The following is a 16,692-nucleotide window of genomic DNA, read 5'->3' on the forward strand; positions in this document are numbered from 1 at the left end:
AGAGACCTCCACTCCTAGACTGGAGGATTCATCACTCCCTTCCTTGCTACAAAACGTCTACGCTTACATTTCCACCCCTCACAATCAGTCCTGATAACAATTATTCACTGTAGTATCACAAGTGACCCATCTTGTATTTCATTTCATCAGCTCCGCCTAGACAGATTGGATAGTACTAACTGGAGATTCTGCCTTCCTCCATGCCCCCTCGCTCTAGGTTCCTTCTTGAAAGCTTGTAAGCCAGTCACTTCTTGCCTTTGTAGTCCCCCCCACCCATTTGGGTATCCAGTGTCCAAGTTGCCCATCTTTGTCTACTCTGTGTGTGGAGGGGGTGGGAATGTTTCTTGCTGTAAGGATTTGTTCCCTCTTTTGAGTCACTGCATCCATAGGTGTAGGTCAAGTTCATTAAATTGTATCAGATCACTCTTTTTTTCCTCTTCTTTCTTATCCTGGTTGAGCTCTGATCATCCAGTCATCCAGGCCAGGTCACTTGGGTACCATCTGCAAGTGTGGGCGTTCTTGTGCACATGCCCTCTCTTCCCATTAGCCGGTAGCGCCACTCTCCACTCGAGTCCTCCTCCATGGCCCACGCCACTGACTCTGGGCCCAAGAGTCCCCAGGTCTCCTCACACTGCTGGCCAACCAGGTCCCCATCTGGGTCCACAGAAGCCCACCGAATATTGTAGGGCTTAGCTTGCCACTTCATTGCTGCTTTTACCCCATTTCCCCCTATCAGTGATGCGTGTAGTTTCCTCTAATTTTGAATCTTGCCACATTAGCAATTGAAGATTCTGAATGCTTTGCTCCATCCCTATAATTAAGATCAATTCTACTCTTCCCTAGTCATGTTTTGACTGCCTTCCAACCTGAGGGGGTTAATAATCAGTCAGGCCCTTTATCAGAGAATGTCTTGCTGCTATGTATGCAAAAGAGTTTAACTGGCCAGTTTTCCTTCCTCACCTGTCTTAGTGTGCAAGTTCTGCTGAAACTTGTCCAAATCAACCAAATTTGCCAGGCAAAAGAGGTCATGCATATTTCTAAGACCCCAGTTTGAAATGAGCAGTCAATTTGTGAACCATATTTAGAAAATGTACCATATAACTAATAGTTTAACAAACACAAAATAAAAATTTATTGGTAGTAAACACCACTACAGACACATTTATTTATTAAATTAGCAAAGAAATGTTAAATATGAATAAAAAGTATTGCTTGCAACATTTGTATAAGAGGTACCAAGACCTAAATTCTGATACATACCATCAATTAAATATTTTGAAACTATTAAGAATAATATTTAAGACTAGTTAATAGAATATTTAATAAAAATTTAAAGTATTTTAAAATGCAAACTAAATGTTAATGTGCCTGTAATTTTATAATTGAAAACAAAGAACAACTAGTAACCTTGTAAAAGATGCATGGGAAGAAATTGAAAACTCAAGAGGCAAGTTAAAAGTCTTAGTATTTCACATGGGAGGTGAAGTTTTAAAAGATGGGAATACATAGCAGAGAAAAAAAATTTATTAAACTTTAGTGATGGATCAAAGGTCACGACTAATACCAAGCTTTCTATATAAGTGACCAGAAATACAGTGATATTAATATGGAAGCAATTTGTAGGAGAATCACATTTCGTGGGGGCGAAAATAAGAGTTTGGTTTTAGAAATGGAGTACCTGAAACATAGATGTTGAGTTATAAATAAATATGGGCCTTGTAAATAACATGGCCAAAAGCATCAGAAGAAGATATTAAAGTCTATTAGTGAATAATTGACTTACCACTAATTAGTCAGTACTGTAAGCATTTAAATGATGAAGAGTCCAAGGTGATTAACTGAGTAAAATATTGTAATTACCATTGAACGTGGTAATGACTGCAAAGCTTTCTCAAAATAGAGAATTACAAAGGGACTGTGTAAGGGGGAGTGGATGAGTTCCCTTCCATGTGTTGTTAAGTGCCATCTAGTGGAGTGGCTGGTGAGTTTGAACCACCAACCTTGCAGGTAAAACTGACCTGGCAGTCCAGTGCTTCATCCTACAGTGCCACACCAGGACTCCATGCACTTTCATAAACAATAACTTTTCTGTAAATAGTGTTAGACTTAACAAGGTCAAGCATCTTGTTTTCATCTCTAAATCATTTACTAATTTTGTTTTACTTCATTGCTAAAATCAAGGGTTGGGAACCTTTTTTCTGCCAAGGGCCATTTAGATATTTATAGCATCACTTAATATAAATATGTGTTGGTATTTTAAAAAGCTCCTAGATTTATTGAATTTTGAGTCATTCCAGTGATTATTTTGGGAGGGTTGGGCCAAATGATTTCATGGCCTTTATAAGGCCCTCGGGCTGGGGGCTGGACATTCCCCACCCCTGACCTAAATGTGAGTTTCACCTCCCCCACTAAAGGAGTGTTTGTGCTTAGATTTATCTATTCAGGAAAATAGAAACATTAAAATGGAGCTGAAAATTCTGTTTTATTTGAAGCTGTATTTTGGATTTTTTTTTTCCCTTTTTGGATGTTCTTCTAAAATTAAAACTTAAATATTTTTAGAACCCAAATCCATATGTCAGAAACATTTCAGACATGTTTAAGGAATAGTTGGCATTAACAGTTATCAGTGTAGGTTTTCTGTATTTTACAGAATTTAAAAGTGTTGATAGTAGCCTCTTGTCTAATTTTTGTTATTATTAAGTTTTACGCTGTGCAAAGTAGCATATAGTAAGTCAGTTGTTTTTTTCTCTACTTTGGTGTTTCAGGCTGTCCATATGGACTTAAAAGTGACTTACAGTTCACTAGGTAAAAACAAAAGAATAGTACTTTTTTCTTTTTACCTTCTGTGGTCTCTGGGGCTGTACTTGGGCTCTGCTTTGCCAGGCACCTGCCGTGAGCATCCTCTTCCGTTAATTGTGTGGCTGGTTGACACTGCAGGATCCCATCCAAATCACAGAAGAACTTCATAGTTTTAGAGCTGTCTCCAGAGTTACGGGCATGTTTAACTGTTCTGTATTCATATTTGAGATTTTTGTACTTCGCCCGGCACTGCTTCCAGTCTCTGAATACACCTAATGCTTGCAGCCTTTTGGCAATATAAATAAATATTCCTTTATTTCTCAGTGTTCCATAGAGTTGTTTTCGTATATTTTTTTCTGCCCAGACACTCAGCAAAGCTTTAACCTCCTCTTCAGTCCAGTGTTTTCCTGCTCCACTCTCCATGTTGAAAGTGACCTGGAAATGATTCACTATTTCTAGCCAAGGTTTTGTTTCCTAGGAAACCAGACGGCTGGTTGTCAATAAGCTGCACAGAGCTGAAAAGATCTTGTTTAACTGGTTCAAGCTGCCTGAGGGGAGTAACTGGAGAAACTGCCAAATACGCGGGCTTTGTGATTAAAGCAGCTTGGACTGAAAAGATTCCTAACCTTGTTCTTTTCTACTTAAAGGAAAATTACCCTTGTGACAAAAGGGTAAAGAATACCATTTTTGCATGTATTTCTTTTATTGTTTACTGTGCTCTACCAAATGATTTTTAAAAATTGTTTTGGAAATGATTTTTTGAGATTATTATCTGCCCTGATGCTTATTGTTAACATAAATATTTTTTTTCTGACATAAATCCTCTATTCTTCTAGCATCAGTAAAGTTAAGGACCACATCATTTCACTAAACAAAATCTTAATTCATAATTTATTTACTCTCATAGAATATAGTATTATGCATATCTATTTTTAGTGTAATATTCAATTCATTGATAAAGAAAATAATTTCAATATTATTTTAACATTTACTTTGCAAATATGTATATGTTGAAATTATTCTTGCTATTGAAATGCTTAATTATATAATTTTGAAAAAGATTTTCCCCTAAATAACTGAGATCAGTGTACTAACAATTATTATGTATACACCTAAGTGGAGTCTAGGTGGTGCTGTGGGTTAATGCGCCAGACTGCAAAGTTATTTGAATTGCAAGGTTGGTGGTTCAAGCTCTCCAGTTGCTTCCTGGGAACCCTGTACAGGGTCGCTGTGGGTCAGAATCGACTCGATGGCACTTAACAACAACAATATGCATATCTGACAGAGGTTTATTTTTCATTTCTACCCTAATATTTTTTGGAACAAAACATCAGTAAGAATCTCTCTCATTTACAGTACTTGTTGCACACTATTAAAATCGTTGAGCAGTTAGGCCCGTTGTAATTAGAATTACACACTCTCACACATGTGGTATCCTTCTAGCCTGTGTGTATTTCATTGTACAAAATGAATGTATATGTGCATAGTCATCCTGTTGAAACCTTATGTAGACTCATATTATGTTGTCTGAGTTGTAATCCTGGCCATGCCATCTGCACTCTGTGTTACAGTCAGCAAGTTACTCCCATTTCTTTAGTGCCCTTATACGTAAACAGGGATAGTAATAATAGTACCTACTTCATAGGGTTGCTAACAAAAACCAAATTAGATCATTTTTGTAAAGTACCTACCATAGTGTCTAGCATGGCATTAGAAGTATATCTGTAGTGCATTAGGACGATATCTGCTTTTATTACTGAGCAGCAGCATCATCAGTACAAGTGGTACTAATATTATAGCATCAGATATGTTGTCAGACAAGTTCATGGATGTCTGTTAAAGATCTGTTGAATAAAGTTCTGCAGCTAACAGATGGTACCTTTTTGTGTTCACAGGGGTCAGGAGAGTGCTGGTATTGTGACCAGTGATGGCAGTTCAGTACCAACATTCAAAACACATAAGGTATATTTGAGCACTTAAGAGTTTGATTATAGAGGTTTAAACAGCAAGATGATAACCAGTTTAACTAGTTATTGATGTTAAGTGCTTTCTAGGTGGTTCCAACTCATAGGACCCTGTAGAGGGTTTCCAGGGCATGGCTGGTGGGTTTGAACTGCCAACCTTGCAGTTACTAGTCTAGTGTTAACATAGGGTGCCACACACAACTGTTGTTAAGTGCTGACAAGTTAGTTCCAACTCATAGCTACCCTGTATAGGGTTTATGAGGAGCAGTTGATGGGTTTGAACTGCCAACCTACAGCTTAACCTGTAGTGCCACACCAGGAGCCCACCAGGACTAGAGGCAGGGAATTTTGAATAAATAATTTGATGAACTATTTCTAACTTCACTGTCTAGCATTTGTCAAATTGGATTAATTTCTTTCCAAGTTTATTGCCTAGAATTGACAGATGCTTTAATTTTTTTTAACATGCAGATGATTTCAGTTTGTATTCTATGCTTAGTACATCTGACTAGCCTTTTTAAGAGTATGAAGCCCAGATAAATCAAGCAAACTGTTTTAATTTGGGATGGTTTTTTACTTACATCAGTACTAGTCTCTGTTTGTTTCTAAGATGTGTTATTACTTTGACTTAAGGGCATGGGCCTTGTAAATCATGTCTTTACTGAAGACAATTTGAAGAAATTATATATTTCAAATCTTGGAATTGGTCACACGAGGTATGCCACTACTGGAAACAGTGAATTGGAAAACTGCCAGCCCTTTGTTGTTGAAACACTTCACGGAAAAATAGCAGTGGCACATAATGGCGAATTGGTCAATGCTGCCCGCTTAAGGAGAAAGGTAAGTTTTTTTATTTTCCTTTTTAATGCTTTCTTTTTTCTTTTCACAATTGCGGTTAGTTAATACGGATCATATTCAAGAGTTTTTATCTAATTGTTGCCACCTGTTATTTAGCTGCAAAGAACATTTGCATCAGAATTATTACCTGAAGAACTTGTTAAATTACAGATTCCAAGAGGTCACTCCCCAGGCTGTGTGGGTGGGTTGGGCTGGGAGGAATGTGTGCTGAGAATCTCCATTTAGAGTACAGAGTTAGTTAATATTGGAAGCACAGAGAAGTTAGAGTTACTATCCCTTTAATTTTATCCCCATTCTCAAAGCATAAGAAAATGGAGTCTAATATTGAAGCTGACAAGTTTGAGAAGAGAAATGTTTTGGAAATAATTACAGGAAACTAAAGAAAGCCTATTTAAAGACTTTTTCACTTAAGATTATTGGGAACTGGATGTGTTAGTGGGTTTAGTTCTGAGCCTATCTTTTGTCATTTCATCTTCTCTTTATTTCCCTTACTACTTGATGTTTTTTTTTATTCCTGGTTGTTGTTGTTAAGTGCCATCGAGTCAGTTCTGACTCTTAATGACCCTGTATAAGGTTTCCAAGTAGCAGCTGGTGGGTTTGAACTGTCAACTTTATGTTTCACAGTCCAGTGCTGATCCTACAGCGCCATACCAGAAATCCTGGTAGCTTCTTATTTATCCATTCATGGTGTTCATTAGTTGATGTCAAATTTCTTCAGTTCATTAGATTCCAATAAGCTTGTTTTCAAAACCTCAGAACCAGATATTATTTAGTAATAGGATGATTGCACACACCCTCTCACACTGCTATCCTCTTAGACTCTAGGTCCTGGCATTTCTCATGGGATAAATAGTTACAGAACTTAAATGATGATGAATTGGTGAGTGGACAACGTTGAAAACCCAAGCATACACTGTACAACACATTGTCCTTCTGTTTCTGATTCCAGCTTTGGGTATTTCTCTAGGCTTTGTCCTGCCCTCTTAGGTGTTGGCATTCTAATGAAGGTATAGCCTTTTGTTCCTCCAAGTGAAAAGACGTGGTTTGTTTAAATTTTTCGGTGATCACAAAACTTTAAATATGAAGTAATAATTACAGGAAAAACAAACCCCCCCACCCCCCACCCACAGCCTCATCACTTTAAGAAAACCACTAAGCGTTCAACTCTAATCGGTATCTAATTCATTATTTCAAGACAAAAATCTCTTGTTGTTGATGGCATTGAATCCATTCTGACTCATAGTGACCTTGTATAGGGTTTCCAAGGAGCAACAGCTGGTGGGTTTGAACCACTTATTTTGCAGTTAGTGCTTATCCTACAGTTCTATACCAGAACTCCGAGATGCTAAACTTTACCTCTGCTTTGTCTACTGGAAATGTTTTCTTGTGATTTGGAGTCAGTTTTATTAGCCTGCACACGTCGATGGTGATATTCTTGTCCCAGTCAGTCTTGTTCAGGACTTTGTATTTATTACAGAGTGCACTCAACCAATTCAAGGGGCTTCAAAAAGTTTGTGGAATATTCCATTATCTTTTCATTCTATTTCTTCACGAACTTTTTGAAGCCCCCTCATTTAATTAGTCTTTTAACTCTCAGAAATAATCATTGAGGATAGGTAACCACCATCACTAGCACCAGTTTGAGAGTCACTACGATGGTGTGCCAGTCTTACTTACAGGAACCACTAAACAGGAAGCTATTCTATTTGTCAGGGCTGTATTCTACACCTGCAAAGCTCTTTCATAACTACCTGCAACGCATGCCTGCATTTCTTCAAACAGTCTTCACAAGCTTTTTTCTGTATATTTTCAAAACTGTTTCAAAACTTCCACAGACTTCCCATTGCCTGAAGAGAAGTAGACTTACTCTTAGTGGGATGTAGGCTTTTTGTAACATGCATATCAAATCAACAGAATGCCGATTTCTTTCTGTTTTGTCGGGCTATTGGGTATAAGGTAGGCTGGAGCTCCCTTTCTAATGATTCAACTTTTCCCCCTCTTAAATAGCTTCTCCGTCATGGTGTTGGTCTGTCAACAAGCTCTGATAGTGAAATGATTACCCAGCTACTGGCATATACCCCTCCCCATGAGCGAGATGACACACCAGACTGGGTAGCAAGGTAATTGTAAAACTGGATTAAACTGCAGCTCTGATAATGAGAGCTTTGCCTTGCATGTGCTTATAACTGAAGTTATTCATTTGATTATTTAATTAATTTCAGGATTAAAAATTTAATGAAGGAGGCACCCACAGCATATTCCCTGCTGATCATGCACAGAGATGTTATTTATGCAGTACGAGATCCATATGGAAATCGTCCTCTGTGCATTGGTCGTCTTATTCCAGTATCTGATATAAAAAAAGGTAATGAATATAACTTCAAAATGCTTTCAGAATCATTGTACTGCTGGCACACCTTGAGATCTTTAGGTATAAGAAATTTGTGGGTGAGGAAGAGATAGGTAAAAAGTACGTTTTCTAGACTGTTTATGAAGGAAGATGACTTGCTTTTCATTTAATAATTGGATATTCCTATTTTTTCCTTTCTGAATTTCCTGTTTATATCATTTGTCCAGCCTTTTCATTTGTATAATATCATGTTAGTGATTTTGGTTTTGATTATCAGATAAATGTCTTATTCAAACCATGGAACCTTGGGAGATTATTTACTTTAACTTTGGCTTATACAAAATTAAAATCCTTAAAGTCATTGAAATGGATATTCTCTGAACTTTTTCATGTATGTGTTTGGTATTTAAGCATTCTCTTGAAATAGGTACAGGTAACGTCTTTTAAAATGCCGTGAGTACATTAACTGAAACGATTGTCCTGTGATTTACAGGGAAGAACCCTTCGGAAACAGAAGGATGGGTGGTGTCCTCAGAATCTTGTAGCTTTCTGTCTATTGGTGCATTGTAAGTTTTACCTTTCTCATATTATCTTTTTCCACATTGATAGTAATTTTTCTTTTGAATTTTATAAGAAAGTTTTTTTCTGATGATGGCAGGAAAACATGTATAAATGCTGTTTCTTATATACATTGTGCCTCATAGTTGCAATGACTTTAATGTCCAGTAATTCCTTCTAATGGAGTTCTGATGTGGCGTTGTAGGATAAGCAGTTGCCTCCTAACCACAAGGTTGCTTTTCAAGCTCACCAGCTGCTCCTCAGAAACTCTATATAGGTCACTATGAGTCAGAACTAACTTGATGGCACTTAACAAAACCTTCTAGTTCTGAAACTGGCATCTTTCTTTCAAAATGCTATGAAACATTTTAGAATGGAAGGATCTCCTCAACGCCACAATAAAAATGTTCACATTAGAAATAATGTTAAGATACTTGACTGTCTTATGAATAGTGGTTCCCTTTGCCTACTACTACAAAATAGACACTTGAGTGGGATAGAAAGGAATATTGGAAACATGATTCTGGAAAGCTTGTAAACCCGTCTTCAGCCTGATTCAAATACCTAAAAGGGGTTCTAGAACTTGCTCAGTGAAATAGCCCTCCTGTGGAGCTTTGTAGTCTATAGGATCTAAGGTAGAACCCTCTAAGGTGGTCCATTCCTACTTGAAATGACAAACAGACCAGCCTGGAATAGCTAGAGGAACAGAAGATACTTCTTGAAAGAAACACCAGCAGGAAAAATCCAAAACAAAAATGGTAGTCTGACTGGCTACTACAAGAACAAGTAAGTTTTTAGCTGGGGAGCCATCTAGGCAAGCAATCAAGTCCCTTCAAGACAAATCCCCTTCCAAGACTGAAACTCAAAAGGAACTCATAAGCAGGCATGTAAGCTTGCTGGCGACCACGTTGGTCTCCTGGTGAGTGGAAGATGGGAAAAGGCAGCTATGAAGAAAGATATGGGCTAAGTTCGACTACGTTCCATAGACTCCCTTTGACCTGGAGACGAAAGAGAGAAGAGGAGGGGTTGATTGATCCGAAGTGTGGTGAGATCTGGGGACACTTGAGACATGGACAAGGACATAGCCACAGAGGGCTAGACTTGAGAGAGCGAAGCATCCAGTTAATAGGAAGTGAGGGGAGATGCACAAGAATGTCCAAACTAGTAGATAGTATGCATTTGACCTGGCTACAATCGCTTGATGATCAGAACTCAAGCAGAGGAAGATAAAAAAGAGGGGGCCGAGGCGGGGGACATCTTTTTTTTTTTTTTTTTTGATAAAGGAAATAAGTGTAAATTGCCACAATTTGATGAATGTGACCTATACTTATGGATGTAGTAGCTCAAAATACCAACTGAGAGGGAAGGAGTCTTTACATCCAAAAATCAATCCTATCCACTCTGTATATAGAGTTGATAGGGACGGGCAACTTAGGCATTGGCTACCTAAAATGGGAAGGGCTATAAAGGCATGAAGTGACTGGTTTACTACAATCCCCACTGAATAGTTTTCCTCTTGTCTAGACAGGTCTAGTGAAAGGAGATGGGGATAAGAGTCTTATCATTCAATAGTAATTGTTATCATGACTAATTGTGACTTGTCACAACTGTATAGGTAGATGTTTTGTAACAAAAATGGGCGAGTAGTTAATATTACAGTCCAGGAACAGAGAACCTCTTCTCTAAGAACATGAGCAGAATGTAGGACCCTATCCAGAGAAGCAGCGACACCAGAGATGGAAACAGAGATGAGAGCATGGAGAGAGGGAGCAGCTGAGGACTCTAGACTCATGGAAAGAGAAAGGCTGTGTGCTGGCAGCCAAGTGCTGATGGTCAGGGGGCAGGCTTGTAGAATGTATCCTTTGGTTGTTTAAATGATTATATATTCCTGAGTACTTTTGTGTACATCCCTCCCCTGCAAAAAAACCCCACCAGGGATTAGAAGCAAATACTGTCAAATGATGATGCACTGAGGAGATTGTAATCTTTTAAAAAGTTACGAGATGAAATTTAAGGAAAAGATTTACATAAGTTACTGCTGGAGACATATATACTCCACATCCCCACCCCCACCCCCTTTTTTTGTGTGGGGAGGGGAAGCCATCTCTAGACTTTATATTAAACTAGGCATTTTTCTCTACAAGAGAGGGACTCTGTATGTATTTTATATTAGTTTTAAAAATTATTATTAGCCTGCTTTAAGGTCTTATTTTAACAACTCTTTCTTTAACGTTATTTCCCAAGATATTACCGTGAAGTCTTGCCTGGAGAAATTGTGAAAATATCCAGACATAATGTGCAAACACTTGCTATTATACCAAGGTCTGAAAGGGATCCAGTGGCTTTTTGTATCTTTGAATATGTTTACTTCGCAAGACCAGATAGCATATTTGAAGGTAAGAGAAATTTTTTCTCTTTGACTATTGCTGATAATAACTTATATTTATCTTATTGGAACATGGCAAGTAAAACCAGTTTATTTCCTTTTCCAAATATCCCAGACCAAATGGTTTACACAGTAAGATACCGTTGTGGTCAGCAGCTGGCAATTGAAGCACCAGTGGATGCAGATTTGGTCAGCACTGTTCCGGAATCTGCCACACCTGCTGCTCTTGGTTATGCAGCAAAGGTTTGTGTTCTTGATTAACATGATCCAGCAAATTGTTCGCCTTTTAGAGGAATAAGAAATCCTTGTCTACAAAGAGAAGTCTTTGTCAAGTTATTGTGAGGAGAAAGGAATGTTTAAAGGTCATATTGATTTATTTACAAGCATTATTTATTTTCCAGTCTTTTCATTCAGTGCCACTATTTTAATAAAAACCATAAAAAGCCTCACTCAAAGACTTGGAGTCTGGTCTCCTAATTATTAAAAAGACAACATCATAAATATATCTAGAATTTCTGTTAATTTTTACATTTGTTTAAGAGAGAAGCATTACAAGTTCTAGGAAAGTTATTCTTAGAATAACGGCATTTTGACTTTTTATATACATCCTTTAATTGCAGTATGACCTGCAAAAAACAGGAACCTACAGTATTCTGCATATTGATGCTTATTGTCCTTTTCTTTCTTCTCCATCAGCGTGGGCTTCCATATGTGGAGGTGCTGTGTAAAAATCGATATGTAGGAAGAACCTTCATCCAGCCAAACATGAGATTAAGACAGCTTGGTGTTGCAAAAAAATTTGGAGTTTTGTCAGACAATTTTAAAGGCAAAAGAATTGTTCTTATAGATGATTCAATTGTGAGAGGCAATACCATCTCACCCATAATAAAACTGCTCAAAGAATCTGGCGCAAAAGAGGTAAGTGATGCTGAAAGGCCTCCGGAGCACTATTAGTGTGATATTGTTGTAAAAATTGTAGTTCAGTAAATGAATCAAATGGATAGTAGAACAAATTAATTTTTTCTATTCAGCTCAGTTTAGGAATAACTAGTAATTTGAAAGGAGCCCTGGTGGTGTTGTGGGTTATGTATTGGGTTGCTAACTGCAAGGCTGGCAGTTCAAACTGACCAGCTGCTCTCTAGGAGAAAAAAGATTTACAGTCTCAGAAATCCTGTGTAGTTGGAATCGACTGTAGATAGCAGTGGACTTGGCTTTGCTTGATAGTAATTTGAAAAATATGTACTGCTGCTGCCTTTATATACTGGGAGCATGGTGGGCCCCACATAATAAGCACTGGACTCTGAGTCTGAGGTTTGAACCCACCAGCTTTCTGCTCCTGCAAAGATTTAAACCTTGGAAACTCTAATCCAGTGTTACTATGAGTCATACCTGACTCAACAGTACTTAACAGCAAACCCTTATATGCTAAATTTCACCTTTAATAAATTTGAAAACTAAGTATAAAAGCTTTAGAAAATATTTTAAATTAATTAAAAAAGACTAACCACAGAAAATAGAATACTCAAATCTATGGACTATTAATTATTCTTTATTTGAAGACATCAAAAGAATCCCAGTGCGATGAATTAGATAGATAACATTAAGCTATATTTTTAAATTTCAAACTTAATTCTTAACTAGTTCTATAATACAGATTAAAGAAGCAGGAAGGAGAATTGATTTTAAAGTCTCTATGATTCGGATAATCAATCTCTTGAAATTTTTATGTGAAAATCATGTGCTATAAACAGTTAAAAATGCAATTCAGTATTTCCTATGATAGCAAAAGACAAAAAGAAAAAAATCTGGAAGTGTCTTAAATATTTACCAGTAGGCCAATAGTTTAGTAATTGATACATCAGTATGCTGTAATATGGTGCAGCCATTAGAAATAATAATTATAATAACTGTTGAACATGTTAAGATATTCGCTAGTATGAAAAAGGTTTAAAAGTAAATGCACACCTTGTTTTGCCATTACCAAAATAAACCACGTCAGTTATTGTTGAGTTGACTGGCTCATGGTGACCCTATGTGTTGTAGAGTAGAACTGCTCTATCAGGTTTTCAAGGCTTTTAGAAGCAGCTCTTCAGGCTTTTCTTTGGAGGTTAGTAATCAAGCATTGAACTGTTTGTGCCCCACTGCTGTTGCACTGATTCTGATTCATAGTGACCCTGTAGGGTAGAAATGCCCTGTAGGATTTCCAAGGCTGTAAATCTTCATGGGAGCAGACTGCCTCAGTTTTCTCCCAGCTGAGCTCATTACCACTGAGTCACCAGGAATTCTTTATAAAAACCCAGTAAGTCCACTGCTGTGCATCAATTCTAACTCATAATGACCCCATAGAACAGAGTAGAACTGCTCCATGAGGTTTTACCTTTGTTGTTGGTAAGTGCAATTGAGTTGGTTCCAATTCATAGCAACCTTGTGTATAGGCTTTCCAAGGAGGAGACCTTGTGTTTAGCAGTTCAGTGCTTATCCTACAGTGCCACACCAGGACTCTGCTATTATAACCACATAACTCTACTTGATCAAAGGTAGACAATAATAATATATATGAAAGCTATGCTCTGTCACATTATTACAGTTTTTGTTTTAACCTGCTAGATCATAGATTTTCATTTAAAGACTTTTTAAAGAGATAAACAAAAGTGCCATTCATGTATTAAAAAAGAAAGTGAAAATTGGTCTAGGGAGTAAAATCCTTAAATGAGAAAGAAGTAGGAGATTGTAAGGAAAAAAATTCCTCATTAATAAATGACAGAAAGAAACAGTAGATGCTACATAAACAACTCTTTATAAGTGGCTGACATTTTGAAGTTTTTGTCAAAGATATTTTGGAGTCTAGAGAAGTCTGTTCTTCAAGTAAGATTCTTTGGTAATAAATTAGTTTTGTAAGTAGTTTTGACTGCATGCTGGAGTTTTGTATGTATATTAGGTGATTTTCAGAATTCTTTCTAGTCTGTTATTCAGTGAACAAATTGTGTAGTTTGCTTTCTTGTTCATGTATTGTTGTTAAATATTCTTTAAACAATTTTATGTTGCATTTATCCAACGAAAGAGAATTTTGCATAGTTATTGTTACAGTTCAGTTCAGCCATAATGAATGTGTGAAATTTTTTCTTACCAAGGTACATATTAGAGTAGCCTCGCCACCAATTAAATTTCCATGCTTCATGGGAATCAACATTCCCACAAAAGAAGAACTTATTGCCAATAAACCAGAATTCGATCACCTTGCAGAATATTTGGGTAGGTATTAAAATTTCTTTGAAGTTTTACCTTGAATCCTTTATTAACAGAGAAACTCCAAAGCTTGTAAGTCTTTGCACTTATTTAAGTAGTGTTAGTTAGAGTGCCTGGCATGTGTAGATTCCATAGGATGTGCTGTCATCAAGGTGACATCAAAGGAAGATGAAAGCCTCCCAGGAATAGGTGGCTTAGGTGGGGGGTGGGATGAGACTTTCTGGGTAAAGGGAACTGCAAGTTAAGTGTATCATTTAAAGCCCCCCAGAGGTCAGATGCCAAAAAAACCAAAACCACCCTACTCAGCGCCCAATAGATGAATTCGAATATGAATATGGATAAAGAGTAAAAGTTTCTGTAGGCTTACAAAGAGACTAGGAGATGTAGATTATTTTGGATAAGACACTGCCCTTTCAGATCATACAGGTAAAGTCTCATAGATATTCAGCCAGTGTGCCCTGGTTATCTGTGGCAGCTATTTGTTTTGACTAGCCATGCCTGTGCCTTACCTGTTAGCATTCTAAATGTCACACTGATGGGTATCTATCATATTGTGAGCACTCACTGTTTGCCAGCAATTATATTACATGCTTTATCTTTATTTTAATAATAATAATAATGTCTTAAAAACCCTGTGTTGATTTCCAGATGAGTGAGGATTAAAAAAAAAAAAAATTGAAAAAGGTAAATGACATTGAGCTTAAATTCGAATACAAATATTCCAGATTTCAGAATCTGCTTTCCTAATCAAGGAAATTACTCTGGAATTAAAAAAAATTCATCCTAGCCTGGAAGCTTCTACTATTATTTTAAATAGCATTATTCCATAAATTCCTCCTAAAATAAGTAAAGGTTATAAGTTGTGGTCTTTCCCCTTTTTTTCATAAGAAATTTCAGAATTTAGAAATTCAGAAGAAAATTTTATCTTGGTTTAAGTTTTTCTATTTGTAGCCATTCTCGGTTGAGGCAGGTCTTTCAAAAGGACTCTCATGCCTTTATTTTTTTCTCTCCCTTTATAGGAGCCAACAGTGTTGTGTATCTGTCAGTGGAAGGGCTGGTTTCATCTGTACAAGAAAGGCTAAATTTTAAACAGAAAATGGGAAAGCAAGATATTGTGATCCATGAAAATGGAAATGGTCTGAAGTGTTTTGAAAAGAACGGTCATTGTACAGCTTGTCTCACTGGAGAATACCCTGTAGAATTGGAATGGTAGCTGCTGAGGGTGGATAATGGTTTCAAAATACAACGCTGGTCAAGGAGTTACAGTGGTTTACTGCCTTATGGATTTCATGTTACTTGGTTGCTGTTGTTGCTGTCGAGTTGGTTCCTATATATAGCAGAATGAATCACTGCTTGGTTCTGCAACGTCCTCACAATCATTGCCATGTTTGAGCCTACTGTTGCAGTCCATCTTGTTGAAGTTTTTCCTCTTTTCCCCTGACCCTGTACTTTACCGGGCATGATTTTCTAGAACTAGTCCCTTCTAATACCACATCTAGAGGCAAAGTCCTGCCATCCTCACTTCTAAGAAGTATCCTGGCTGTACTTCTTCCAGGACAGATTGATTCGTTCTTCAGGAGTCCATGGTATAGTCAGTATTCTTCACCAAGCCCAGAATTTACAGGCTTCAATTCTTCTCTGCTCTTCCTTATTCATTTTCCAATTTCCACACACATATGAGACAATTGAAAATACTATACCAAGTACTCGGTATTAGACTTAATTTCATATTTTCAACAGTAATGCAAATAATTTCTGTGTTAGAGGGGAATGCCACCCTACTACACTGTGTAAGAATTCTTACAGTTCATCTTGTGGAATGTTTTTTCATATTTGTTGAAACTCAAGTTACGAAATTTTTCATAATTGAGCTAATTGCAATATATGAATAGGGTTAAAAAGTACCTGGGAAAATTCTGTTATCTCTTAATTCCATTTGTCAACTTTTTAAAGCTTCCCTGTATGGTTTTTTGTTGTTGTTGTTTTTGTAAACATAAACATTGCCTAGTCATATTTACATAGTCATAAAAGGTAGGTGCTAAGACGCATCGAAGGCCTGGTGGCATACTGGGTAAACTGCTCAAGTGCTAACTGAAAGGCTAGTGGTTCAAACCCACCAGCCACTTAATGGGAGAATGATGTGGCTGGCAATCTGCTTTCAAAAAGATAACAGCCTTAGAAACCTCTGGGACTGTTATACTCTCTCCTATAGGGTTGCTATAAGTTGCCATCAACTCAGTGGGCAGTAGGTTTGGTTTGGTGGGACCAAGGAAGGAAATTGGACACAAACAGAATAGGTGAATTAAATGCAACATTGCAAAGTTACACTCTGTGTCTAGCCCTTAGAGTTTAATTATAGTTACGATTTTGACTTCCCTAACTTTCTCCGTGGGAAAAAGAGGAGGCTTTCTGCTCCTGTAAAGATTTACAGCCTTCAGAACCTTGTACAGGGTCACTATGAGTCGGAACTGACTCCACGGCACATACCAACAACATCTGACAAGTCTTCTTAACGAACAACAAAAAAATCT

At 37.3% G+C, this 16,692-nt stretch overlaps 1 protein-coding gene across 1 annotated transcript in view; it reads left to right on the forward strand.

Moving 5' to 3' along the window:
- PPAT (phosphoribosyl pyrophosphate amidotransferase) overlaps nucleotides 1-15,374 on the forward strand; it is a 44,225-nt gene extending 28,851 nt beyond the window's left edge. Inside the window, exons 2-11 of the mRNA XM_006868048.1 lie at nucleotides 4,695-4,761; nucleotides 5,397-5,603; nucleotides 7,629-7,741; nucleotides 7,844-7,986; nucleotides 8,465-8,537; nucleotides 10,774-10,925; nucleotides 11,031-11,158; nucleotides 11,612-11,833; nucleotides 14,047-14,167; nucleotides 15,181-15,374. Of these exons, the coding sequence (XP_006868110.1) occupies nucleotides 4,695-4,761; nucleotides 5,397-5,603; nucleotides 7,629-7,741; nucleotides 7,844-7,986; nucleotides 8,465-8,537; nucleotides 10,774-10,925; nucleotides 11,031-11,158; nucleotides 11,612-11,833; nucleotides 14,047-14,167; nucleotides 15,181-15,374 (1,420 nt within the window). The remainder of the gene's footprint in view (nucleotides 1-4,694; nucleotides 4,762-5,396; nucleotides 5,604-7,628; nucleotides 7,742-7,843; nucleotides 7,987-8,464; nucleotides 8,538-10,773; nucleotides 10,926-11,030; nucleotides 11,159-11,611; nucleotides 11,834-14,046; nucleotides 14,168-15,180) is intronic.
- Nucleotides 15,375-16,692: the final 1,318 nt, after the last annotated feature.

This window comes from Chrysochloris asiatica, unplaced genomic scaffold (genome assembly GCF_000296735.1).
Source record: "Chrysochloris asiatica unplaced genomic scaffold, ChrAsi1.0 scaffold00115, whole genome shotgun sequence".
NCBI lineage: Eukaryota > Metazoa > Chordata > Mammalia > Afrosoricida > Chrysochloridae > Chrysochloris > Chrysochloris asiatica.